Source organism: Sphaeramia orbicularis, chromosome 5 (assembly GCF_902148855.1).
Source record: "Sphaeramia orbicularis chromosome 5, fSphaOr1.1, whole genome shotgun sequence".
NCBI classification, from domain to species: Eukaryota; Metazoa; Chordata; class Actinopteri; order Kurtiformes; family Apogonidae; genus Sphaeramia; species Sphaeramia orbicularis.
Window position 1 is genome coordinate 13615514 of NC_043961.1, and position 13353 is coordinate 13628866.

Sequence of the window (13353 nt, forward strand, 5' to 3'; positions counted from 1 at the left end):
GGGATAAATATATTGATTATTTGTATTATTATGTTTTTTTGTAATAGAAGACTACGATAAACTCTGAGAAACAATCACAATTAAACCCTGAAAGTGCTCAAAATACACTATATGGGCAAAAATGTTGGGCCACGTCGAATTCAGGTGTTTCAGGATACAAAACAATAATGACATATGTCATAAGATAGTTTTATATCGGAATAAATATCATTGTATTGGTTAGTTTGGTTTAAATTGTTATCTTTGCTTCCAAAATGCCTCAGAGATGGATTTTACTTCATTTCTCAACATTGATTTTGTTTGTTGTTGTTGTTTTTTTTTTCATCTATGACTATCATTTTAAATATTCTACCTTTAAATTTTTAAAATACTGTTCATGCTCTGGCTGTAAATAATAATTTTCTACCACAACTAATCATCTACTTTCTTCACTTGTCACTTGGGAAGAAAAATCTCCCATTAAACTTCAAGGAAATATTGATGTTTTTATCTCAAATCCTCATGAACAGGACATCTTACATCTGTAAACATGATGTGTCCCAATATTTTTGTCCATACAGTTTATAAACATCAATATTTCCTTAAAGTTTAATGGGAGATTTTTCTTCCTCAGTGAAATGTGAAGAAAGTAGATGATTAGTTGTGGTAGAAAATTATTATTTACAGTCAGAGGATGAGAAATATTTTAGAAATTTAGAGGTAGAACATTTAAAATCATAGTCATGGATAAAAAAAAAAAATCAATGTTGAGAGAAATTAAGTCAAAACCATCTCTGGGGCATTTTAGATAGATGATAGACAGGTAGAAATTTTATTGTCATCATATTAGCGCAAGGAAATTTTGGAAGCAAAGAAAACAATTTAAACCAAACTAACCAATGCAATGATATTTATCCCAATATAAAACTATATTATGACATTTGTTGTTAGTGTTTTATATCCCAGACCCCTGTTAGAAAAGAAACACCTGAATTCAACATGTCCACATAGTATATGACTTCAGTAATTATGTTATAAGGGAAACGGTTTGCTGATTTCAGCTGGAGTTTCACATTCGTAGGTCAGTGGAACATAAATAATGAGTGATGGTTTTCCTTCCTCCTCGCTGTCGTCATTTTCATACCACAGACAGCACTGACACATAAACTAGCTCAATGACTACATTACATAAACTTAACAGTTCCCCTTTTATTTCCAGGCTACGTACCTCTATTACTCTGTCGTGGATTTGAAGTCCACCCTCCTTATCCGCCGGACCTTTCTCCACGATCTTGGATACAAAGATCCCTTCGTTTGAAGTGCTGTCGTTGTCGTCCTGCGGAGGAAACGGTGGTTAATGTCGAGAGAATAATACCAACACACTGTTCAGATTATATGTGATCATACATCTCAGGAGTAAGTAGTAGTAGTAGTGGTAGTAGTTTATTTCGAGCACATAGAATCATCAGATAACAAAGAATCATACAACATGGTCAAAACAAATAAATAAATAAATACAATTTTTTTGCGCTCGAAAAGGAGTGGGAAGAAGTATAACTTATTGACTCCCACCCCCTTTTTACAAACGAATAATCAAACTAGATCCGCCTCCTTTGCTTTGTTAACACACATTTTCCTCTGTATATTTTTTACAATAACACAAAACATCCATAAAAAACATTCATATACACTGTTTTTTTTGTCACCTCATACACAATCAGATTTGCAATAATCAACCGTTTTCAGTATAAACTGTAATATACATATCCACCTCAAATATTTACTCCAAATACAATAATCAATAAATATGATAGTATCTTCTTATCATGATAACCAATTAACTATAATATCTTATTTTATGCGTACTTCTAATGTTCTATATTTTGTTATTATAGTGGATTTATACATCCTTTTAAATGCACAGATTGAAGAAGACATTTTTAAGTTTTGCTCCAGATTATTCCACAGATGTACCCCTCTAACAGAGATACACTGGCTTTTTATGTTTGTTCTACACTTCATTTTCTTGTAGATTTCAGTTCCCCTTAAATTATAATTACATTGCCTGGGCTCAGGAAATGGAACAAAAAAAAAAGATTTTAAAAATTCCTAAAAAATTTTAACTTTGACCTACTTTTCCAAAAAATTTAATCAGATCTATTCTGGATCACTGGCAATCTATAAACCCAATTTAGTATGAATTCAACCAGTAGTTTTGCTGCTAAAGTGTTAACAAACAAACAAACAAATAAACCGAACCAAAAACAATACCCCTTGCCTACCCTTCGGGAAGCGGGCTAACACTTGTAGAAAATAAGCATACAATACCTGTATACTACTAGATTTTTGGGTATTATTGGTAGTATTTGTCATTACTCAAGCTTAATGTTGACCACGAAGCTCACACAAAAGAAACCATATATTACAGAATCATAACCTCAGAGAAACACCATCAACAACACTGGAGGAAGAAATAATGTCAATTTAATGCATTTTTTTTTTAAAACATTATTCTAAAGCACATTTTTAGACACCACCACAATTAGTTGGTTAGTGCAAAGCATTTAGAAATTGACCAATAGTAGATTTTTATAGGCTGATGTAATAATGACGAGACAAGTTAAAGTATTAAATATCTAAGTCATAGGTGCCAAACATGCAGCCCTGGGGCCAAAGGGTCCAATCCGACCCGTGGGATGAATTTGTGAAATGCAAAAATTACACTGAAGATATTAACAGTCAATGGTGTTAAAATAATTTTAGATCAATTCAATCTAAAGTGGATCAGACCAGTAAAATACTATCATTCATTCATTCATTTTCTGAACCTGCTTTATCCTCACTAGGGTCACGGGGGTCGCTTGGAGCCTATCCCAGCTACATAGGGGCGAAGGCGGGGTACACCCTAGACAAGTCGCCAGTTCATCGCAGGGCTTACCTACTATCATAATAACCTATAAATTATGAAAACTGCAAATACTCCTCTTTGTTTTAGTGTTAAAAAAATTAAATTACACAAAAATAGTTACATTTACAGATTGGCGTTTTACAAAAATGTCTGAAATGTGGAATTTTAACAATATTCTGCCTGTTACTAAATGTTCTATGTATTTGTAGCAGATCTACTGTGATCTGTAAGTTGTAATGCCTATGTATAAATGATCAATTAAGGCGTAATATTATTAACAATGCACTTATTTTTCAAAAGAATTTCCAGGTTCATATTTGTTCATGTTATGTTCAAGTACAGGTCGTAGATGCAAACATTTTCATTACGGAATTTTACTTTTTTCACTCATAAACAGAGAAAATTTTGGAGTTGACATTATTTATAAGTTCTAATCCTATTATTTGTATTATTTTCCTGGTCCGGCCCAGTTTTTATCATATTAGACTATATGTGGCCCCTGAACTAAAATGAATTTGACACCCGTGATCTTAATGAATAAACATAAATATGGATGACCATCAAAAATCCAAGTGATTCTACAAGACATTTTTATTTCTTTCAGCTTTTATTTTACATTGAATTCAGTAAATACAGTTCAGATATCTAATAGAACAGATGTTAAACATATGCAAAAGTCAGCCCAGACTTAATCAGCATATCTCCGCACAATATCACACAAAGTACTATGTGTGTTTCCGCAGCAGAGCATGCAATAAAAAAAAAGAGTTTCTCTCCTCCTTACACTTGTTTATCCCTGACAGTGAGTGCAGACTGTGCTGCTGGAACGTTTTTATACATTTGTAAGTGCATGGTGTTGAATCGTGTTTTTTGTTTTTGTTTTTTTTTTGCAAAGGGTCTAAATGTTAACTGCGAACATGGAAGAACACGAGATGGTCTGCATTTAACACCATGACCATGACCTGGCAGAGTCAGAGTTAAAGGCTAACGCTTTCAACCTGCTGTATTTCCCATAAAAAGTGCGTGGTATGGTAGATATGTAGGTCGTCACACACGTAAACAAATCGGCAGGTATGTGAGGATAAGGATAAGGATAAGGATAAGGATGTGACAGGGATCCGCTCAGCTGGTGCACACATTCCTCTATATTTAACCTCTTCTGTGTTTACTTCTGACTCAGAAACAAGCTGAATCATTCTTTTCAGCACTTTCAGGGTGTAATTTTGATTGTTTCCAAAGATCTTTACAATAGAGGTAGCTATAGCCAAGTTAACAAGGCTTATCCTGGTGCAATTTTCACTTAGGAGATTAAAAAATTACTATATGAATTACCATTTAAGTGAGTTTTCCATTAAATATTACTCTTCTCGCTGCTGTCAATTGATTAAAATAAAAAAAAATAATAAAAAAACAAACAACAATTTTGAGAAATTAAGTAAAAACTATCTCTGAGGCATTTTGGAAGCAAAGATAATTTAAACCAAACTAACCAATGCAATGATATTTATCCCAATATAAAATTATATTATGACATGTGTCATTATTGTTTTGTATCCTGAAACACCTGAGTTCAACACGGCCCAACACTTTTGTCCATATAGTGTATTTTGAGCACTTTCAGGGTCTAATTTTGGTTGTTTCCACAGATCTTTACAACAGAGGTAGCTATAGCCAAGTTAACAAGGCTTATCCATGTGCAATTTTTACTCAGGAGATTAAAAAATTACTATTCAAATTACCGTTTAAATGAGTTTTCTATTAAATATCCTGACTAGGGATGTAACGATTACCGGTATAACGATAAACCGTAGTAAAATTCCAGACAGTTAGTATTACCGTTTAAATTGTAATTATCATAACTGTGTTTGATTACCACACTTTGAAAACTAATGGTATTGCTCTTTCCTGGAGAAGCAGCAGCATTCCAGGTGCTATCTATCTATCTATCTATCTATCTATCTATCTATCTATCTATCTATCTATCTATCTATCTATCTATCTATCTATCTATCTATCTATCTATCTATCTATCTATCTATCTATCTATCTATCTATCTATCTATCTATCTATCTATCTATCTCTGAAAAAGAAACTCAAACAACTCAAACTTGATATGGAAAATGGTCCAACAGTGTCCATAAGGTGACATCTTTAATGCACATTTGTACATTTGATTGTTTACATGTTAACATTTTCTGCTATGTTTCTGCCAACAGAAAGTACATTGTGGCTATTATTTAATTTTATTTAAATATTTATTTTTCAAAATACAACTTGCTTGAATTATTTCAATGTGTGAATAAGTACTTTTTGAACATTTTGAGCATAATTTCAACAAGAAAAGCACTCGGAGAGCGCAGACCTCTGCCAAGTCAGATCCCCCCCCGATCAACACCAAAATTTAATGATTTCTTCCTTGTGCCAGTATCAACATTTCCTGAAAATTTACTGAAAATCCGTCCATAAGTTTTTGAGCTATCTCGCTAACAATCAAACAAACACGTATGCACGCACGCACACAAAGCAAAGTGGTCAAAATACCTCCTAGTGGAGGTAACAATATCGCGATAATAATGATAACCGTGATAATTTTGGTCATAATAACCGTGATATGAAATTTTCATATTGTTACATCCCTAACCCTGACCAAGGAAAATAAAATTCTCACTTTGTGCAGTAATCTACACCTGGTTTTTCTGTCTCTATCCATAATAATATACATTATATAGACTAAATGTCATCTAGAATTAATGCTTATTTGCAAAATAGTATAGCAAACTATTACATGATCATAAACAAATACATTTCAGCAAAAAAATGTCTCTGTTTTGAATGTCTGGGGTCGCCAGAAATTTGTGATGTTAAAATGGGGTAACGAGCCAAAAAAGGTTAGAAGCCACTGGACTAATGGATTAATGATAATTAGGCTATCAATCGGGTTTTAAAAATTTTTAAATAAATTTGTGATGACAGTCACACACTGCTTTAGAGTCACACTGCAAACTCTGATATATTAGTCCTTGCAGCCTCCTTTCTTCTCTGTACTTTCTTTCGAGGTACAGACAAACTATTCCTTCCAGAAACCGAACCCTGGCAGCTGATGGCTCGTACCAAACCATCCCAGAACAACATCCACATCAAACACATGTGTCAAAGGCCATGTGGATATTAGGTATTTCCATTTTAATGAATAGTGTCTCAGGCAGACAGTTGTTCTGAGGCCAAGTATCATCTCTCGCGGTTCAGTTTGATACACGGTTCTGTCACGAGGGCAGGAAAGGTCACAAATCTACGAAACCGTGGGCTCTGGTAAAATACGCCGCTTTTTTTATGAGTGGATCTTTTTATAGCTTGCTTTAAATAGTTTTACTGTGATAATCTGTGCGACTACACAAAGTGCGTCACTGTGGCTGTGGAAAACAGCCTTGCAACAGTCGAGTACAGTCCTGGTGAAACAGATACGGGGGAACACCATTTCAAAAGAACCTGCGCTGCACAAAGTCTCCATGTATGGAAGATGGAGTATTCACCAGTGTTGAGATGGAGGCTGTGGCATCATTAATGACTTGCACATCAGAGCCCAGAGGCAGAAAATAAAGTGGCAGCGAAAGGTTCAGACTGGGATAAAAGACCCTTTTCTCTCCTCTGTGTTTACCTCACCACCAAAATCCCCTCAATTAGAGACAAAACAACTATGGTCAAAACCAAAAACCTAGATTTAACTCTCATAAAAGTAATTATAGTTTTTTTAATCTGTAATGCCAAATCCGCTTAACCAGACCAATATATAAACACAATAAAACTTGATAGATGCGGTTCATCTATCCACAGACTAGCAAACACTAGAAAACTGACGAAGTTGTGTCAAGACAGAGAAAGTTTGTGGTGCTTTAAGTATGTGCTATTCATTCCTGGGTTGCCATATGACACTTGGCTGAACACCGGGGTGGGGTGGGGGGGTTAAGGACAGGGGGGTGAAACCTCCAAGACGCTCTGCTTTTAACCTACCGCGCATGGCCTTCCTCCTATGATGTTAAAACCCAGAGATCCGCCCTCACGGAGAAGAACAACCGTCATGCTTTTAGTCTCGCTTTCCTACAGACAGACAGAGGAAAGACAGGAGACAAGGGCAGCAGGTTATTCAAAACGATCCATTATTAACTCAACGTGTGCCGTAGTGTGATTGAGCGGGCTATAAATTATTGACCCTATTACCCCCTTCCTCTCTCCTCATCTTCCTCTGCACATCGAGGGCTGATGTTCAAGTCGCAGAGCGAAACTTTGGATTTAACGGATCATCACCCAGGCTTAACGGCTCATTTTCAGAACTGTTAGTCTGAGGCTGCATTTGCAAAACTAATGCAAATTATTACGTACATAATTAACAGTTCTTCAACAAGCTGGAGGAGATAAACATTGCATCTAAACATTCGGTTTGCAAGATATAGTGGCAGCTGTCTCTGGCAACATTACTCAGCTATAGATAATTAGCATTAGCTGAGAAAAACACAAAAAGAATAACTGATGTGCTGTAAATATGCTGCCTGAATGTTGTTTCTTGTATAAACAAACAAACAAAAAAATTCTTCGTGGTAAAAGAGTTGCTACAATATCTCAATATCCTTATGACACTATTAGCGATTAGCTAGTTGGTAACTGCAGTTAAGTTCAGTGAGTAATTCAGTTGTTTTTTTGTTTTTTTTTGTTTACACTTATCACCTAAATATGTTCGACTTTTGACCTCTGGGGTTAGACAGTATGACGGAGCTAGTTTTCTGGAAGCTAACATTAGCTTAAACATGAGAGAATAGAGAATCAGTAGCCTGTTTTAGGAAATGAGGGAATGAAAGCTAGTGGCAGCAGTTAGCAGTAACAGTACTGAGTTAAAGACAATTAGCATTAGCTGAGAAAACACAAGAAGAATATATGATGTGTTGTTAATATGCTGTCTGAATGTTGCTTCTTGTATAAACAAACAGAAAAAAAAATACTTCGTGGTAAAAGAGTTGCTAAAATGTCTCAATATCCTTATCACATTATTAGCCATTAGCTAGTTGGCAACTTGGTTATTTAACTACAGATGGCTGCTGGAATCAAGTGTTTAAGTTCAGTGAACAACTAAGTTTTTTTTACAATCATCACCTAAAAATATTAGACTTTTGACCTCCGGGATTAGACAGTGAAGATGAAGGAGCTAGTTTTCTGGAAGCTAACATTAGCTTAAACATGAGGGCTGACAAATCCGATATCAAAACTTCAATTTATTGCAGTAATCATCAATATAATGTTAATATTATTGAGAAAGGTTCAGTGTAATATAGGTATATATAGAATATAGAGAATCAGTAGCCTGTTTTAGGAAATGAGGGAATGAAAGCTAGCGGCAGCAGTTAGCAGTAACTGTACTGAGTTAAAGACAATTAGCATTAGCTGAGAAAACACAAGAAGAATATATGATGTGTTGTTAATATGCTGTCTGAATGTTGCTTCTTGTGTAAACAAATAGAAAAAAAAAAACTTCATGGTAAAAGAGTTGCTACAATGTCTCAATATCCTTATCACATTATTTGCGATTAGCTAGTTGGCAACTTGGTTATTTAACTACAGATGGCTGCTGGAATCAAGTGTTTAAGTTCAGTGAACAACTAAGTTTTTTTTACAATCATCACCTAAAAATATTAGACTTTTGACCTCCGGGATTAGACAGTGAAGATGAAGGAGCTAGTTTTCTGGAAGCTAACATTAGCTTAAACATGAGGGCTGACAAATCCGATATCAAAACTTCAATTTATTGCAGTAATCATCAATATAATGTTAATATTATTGAGAAAGGTTCAGTGTAATATAGGTATATATAGAATATAGAGAATCAGTAGCCTGTTTTAGGAAATGAGGGAATGAAAGCTAGCGGCAGCAGTTAGCAGTAACTGTACTGAGTTAAAGACAATTAGCATTAGCTGAGAAAACACAAGAAGAATATATGATGTGTTGTTAATATGCTGTCTGAATGTTGCTTCTTGTGTAAACAAATAGAAAAAAAAAAACTTCATGGTAAAAGAGTTGCTACAATGTCTCAATATCCTTATCACATTATTTGCGATTAGCTAGTTGGCAACTTGGTTATTTAACTACAGATGGCTGCTGGAATCAAGTGTTGAAGTTCAGTGAACAACTAAGTTTTTTTTTACATTCATCACCTGAAAATGTTCGACTTTTGACCTCCGGGATTAGACAGTGAAGATGAAGGAGCTAGTTTTTTGGAAGCTAACATTAACTTAAACATGAGGGCTGACAAATCAGATGTCAAAACCTCAATTTATTGCTGTAATCATCAATATAATCTTAATATTATTGAGAAATCTTCAGTGTAATTTAGCGATATATAGAATATAGAGAATCAGTAGCCTGTTTTAGGAAATGAGGGATGAAAAGCTAGCGGGAGCAGTTAGCGGTAACAGCACTGAGTTAAAGACAATTAGCATTAGCTGAGAAAACACAAGAAGATTATATGATGTGTTTTTAAATATGCTGTCTGAATGTTGGTTCTTATGTTAGATGTGTACTGATAAAGAAACAAAAAGTGCAAAAGGTTCAATATTATTAGCAAGCTATTAGCAATTAGCTTTTAGTTAGCTGGTAGCTCAGTAATTTGTAAATTACAGATGGCTACTGGATAGAGTAGCTGGCATCTACGGGTTTAGTTCAGTAAATAATCAAGTTTTTTTTTTCACACTTATCACCTAAAAACCTCAGACTCTCAACCTCTAAGATCAGTGGGAATAAGGGAGCTAGTTTGTGGAAGCTAGTATTAGCTATAACAGCTAAAGTGCTAAAAGGCTAACAATCATACTTCAAAACCTAGTCAATTTGTTGGTGTAATCATCAATATAATACGAATATTATTGAGAAATGTTAAATAATGTGAGAACAAAGCAAATCTGCAGCCTGTTTTATAGGAAATGGGGATAAAAAGTTCAATCCCACCTGTGAAAAGAAGCTAACTTTTATAAAAAAAAAACACTCCAAAAATCACAGTCCAATTGCCAATAACAACTGAACATGTAAAGGGGGAATGTGAAACACCTCATCTCCTGCATTCTGGTGTTTTTTTTTTTGTGTATTTTCTGTATCAACACATGGTAGACATGTTTATTTTTATGTGAATGTATAAAAAACTCCAAATACAGGAACCAAGTGATTGAATTGAGAATATAATAAAATATAAAATATAATCCAGTAAAGCTTTAAGGTTAGTCTGTTTAGATTTCAGATAATGTCTATGAGTAAAATGATACTGAAATAAATATCATATGCTTCTTACATGTTTTTATTCGGGGGGTGGGGGAGGGTGAACATCCCCCTCTTTCACACTCCCCTGCTCAGACACATAACCAAAGTCCAAAGACCACAGACTGACCAGTTCAAAGAGGAGCCAAGACCCCCTCCCACCCACAAACTGTTGTCCTATGTAAAATAATCCAGCAGCAGACCTCTTACTCAGTGGCAACATGACATGAAGAACTCTGGGAAACTCGCAGCGTCAGCTCTTAATCTGTTTCTCTTACAGGGACTTTCATGGGAGTTACAAGTAACATCAATTCAGCTGCCACTCCAGTATGCTGCGACACAGAGGGACTAAATATAAAGCAGATATTATTGGCGTGTACAGTGTCCTTATAGGCTGCAGAGACCATCATGTGCATGTCCAGCTACGTAGGAATGTGCGCTGCTGCTCTGTGTCACGGCAACATTAGCGACACATGCTTTCAAATTATAGCGTCCACGGCCTGTAACTGTCAACAGGAGGACAGTTGGACATTAAGCCAAAACCGAAGACGACTTTGAAGTGATATAAGCGATAGATTAAATTAGATTAGATTAGATAGAATTTTACTGATCCTTTGGGGCAGAGGCATCCGGAAACTGAGGTTCCATGAGCAGCACAACAACAAATGTACACACAAGAAATACCACAAGAAAAGAGCAAAACAACAACTATATGAAAGAAAAACAGTACTGAACAATAGGGAATTGCACATTGTAAAGTATTAGTAGAAACAACAAGTAGTAAAGTGGTAATAATAAAGTAATAATAATAATAACATATCAACAATGATAACACTGGGTTACAATAAATGTTTTTTGCAAGTTGTCTAGGTTTTTTCAACTGAATTAGGACCATTTTGCACCGCTAAATCCAAAAATGACATCTGTTTTTCTCAATCAGGTCAGGTTTTTTTGCTAATTTGATTTTGAAAAATTTGATCTTCTCTCAAAATTGATTACATTTTTGTGACTTTATCAGTTGATTTTTACCTCCGCCAAGGAGGTTATGTTTTTGCCAGGGTTTGTTTGTCTGTTTGTTTGTTTGTTTGTTTGTTTGTCTGTCCGTTAGTGTGCAACATAACTCAAAAAGTTATGGACAGATTTGGATGAAATTTTCAGGGTTTGTTGGAAATGGGATAAGGAAGAAATGATTAAATTTTGGTGGTGATCGGGGGTGGGGGGGCCCACGGGGGGGGCCACTGATCAGCCTTGGCGGAGGTCTGCGCTCTCCGAGTGCTTCTAGTTATGTATTCACCACAGTTGTAGCAGAATACGTCAGGCTTATTTTTTGCAAGATCTTCTAGTCGAAGCCATTTCATTCACCTGTAATATTAAAAAACCATTAATCATAAATTGGAAAAAGTAAAATCTTCAGAACTCGTTTATTGCAAGAAATATGAAAGAATTTTGTATCATATGATGTGAAAATGCCCATAAATGTAAGCAAAAATGTTAAAAAGCCAATATGTAGCATAATTCAGAAAGTTGACCTGATTGAGCAAAATTACTGTGATTTTTGGATTCAGCACACCAAAATGATCCTAAATCAGCTCAAAAAACTTAAACAATAAATTTGTTGTTGACCAGTGTAATAAATAGCTAATTATGTTGTATATATGTATATGCAGGGTGCGATTTCACAAAAAAACAGAGGTGGGGATGTTTTTTGGTTTTTTTTGTCAGAGGGGGGTGGGGGCAGTTATATATGTGGGGGTGCAGTCCATAAGTAACGTAACTAACACTAGCATGAAACAAAAGTGACACTTTACATCTTTCAACCTCCAACTCCCAGGTTCTATTCCTCTATTATACAGCAATTGGTTGGTTGCCCCCCCCCCCCCCCCCAAGAATACCATACCATACCACACCACACCATACCACACCATACCATACCAACTTCATTTATAATGCACTTTAAGAACTTTACACCTGCCAAAGTGCCGTACACAAAACACAAAACAAGGCATTAAATAAGTAAATAAAAACAGCGATAACAGAGGGTGCAAAGCGGGCTAAGAACAACAAAATACAACCATCATAAAAAACAAAGACAAATTCAAATCTGATAAAAACAGCATAAAAAATATAAAAAAGGAAACATGTCACTCATTGATTAAAAGCCAATGAGAAAAAAGGATGAAGGATAAAATTCACTGAGCAGGAGTAGGGATGTAAAAACACTGCCCCCACCACCCCCAACAAATTGCACCCTGTATATATGTATATTAAAGGATTTATGCACCTTATGTAGTTTGACTACACCGACCTGTCAAATCACTTTAGATCACTTTCGATGACTTCAAATCACTGTTTCACTTTAAATCACTGTGCCCTGAAATGTGTAAATACTGTCCACTGACAATACATTTAGTTTTCGACAGATTTTTAAATTAGAAGTCTTTTGTTTACAGTATTCTACAGGAAGTTTTTTTAGAGTAAGTTCTTTAGCAATACTTTTTTTTAAGCTTAGTTTTTATTAGATTTTCTTTTTTTTTTTTAGTACAATACAATGTATATATTTAAATACAGTTCAGTTAGTTTCTTTTCCTTTTTCTCAGCTATATGTGTATTCCCACAAACTTCCACAGGCAACATAGGATGGAAATTAAAGAAACCAATAACAATCACAGCAAACAAACAATGTCCGCTTCCAAAAATAAGGCTGTAGATATAAATCTTAGAGTCAGGATGCCAACACGTTGATTAACAACATGGAGTTTTGCATCACCAATAAATATTATGTCAGCAACAAAGATAACATAGGTTCCCATTTTTTAGTAAAGGTGGTTTTCTGAAGCCTGAATAAGAATGTTATCTGCTCCATTTGGTAAATATCCCAAACTTTTTGAATCCATGTATTATATGAGGGAGGTTCTGCTTTCATCCAACTGATGATTATAGACTTTAAGGCAGAGGTGAATAATATATTCCAGAGGTATTTATCTGCCTTTCTATCCAGACCTTCAGGTAGCAATACTTTTTCTATCTATCTATCTATCTATCTATCTATCTATCTATCTATCTATCTATCTATCTATCTATCTATCTATCTATCTATCTATCTATCTATCTATCTATCTATCTATCTATCTATCTATCTATCTATCGTTTAATAATCACAGGATAAAAGTTAAAATAA

The 13353-nt window shown here is 34.9% G+C and overlaps 1 protein-coding gene across 2 annotated transcripts in view; it reads right to left on the reverse strand.

The window, feature by feature from the left end:
* Window positions 1-13353, reverse strand: part of pdzrn3b (PDZ domain containing RING finger 3b) — a 238056-nt gene that overhangs the window by 201501 nt on the left and 23202 nt on the right. For both annotated transcript variants that reach the window (XM_030134538.1, XM_030134537.1), the window contains exons 2-3: window positions 6897-6983; window positions 1208-1315 (exon numbers count right to left, since the gene is read on the reverse strand). In XM_030134538.1, coding sequence (XP_029990398.1) covers window positions 1208-1315; window positions 6897-6983 — 195 coding nt within the window. The remainder of the gene's footprint in view (window positions 1-1207; window positions 1316-6896; window positions 6984-13353) is intronic.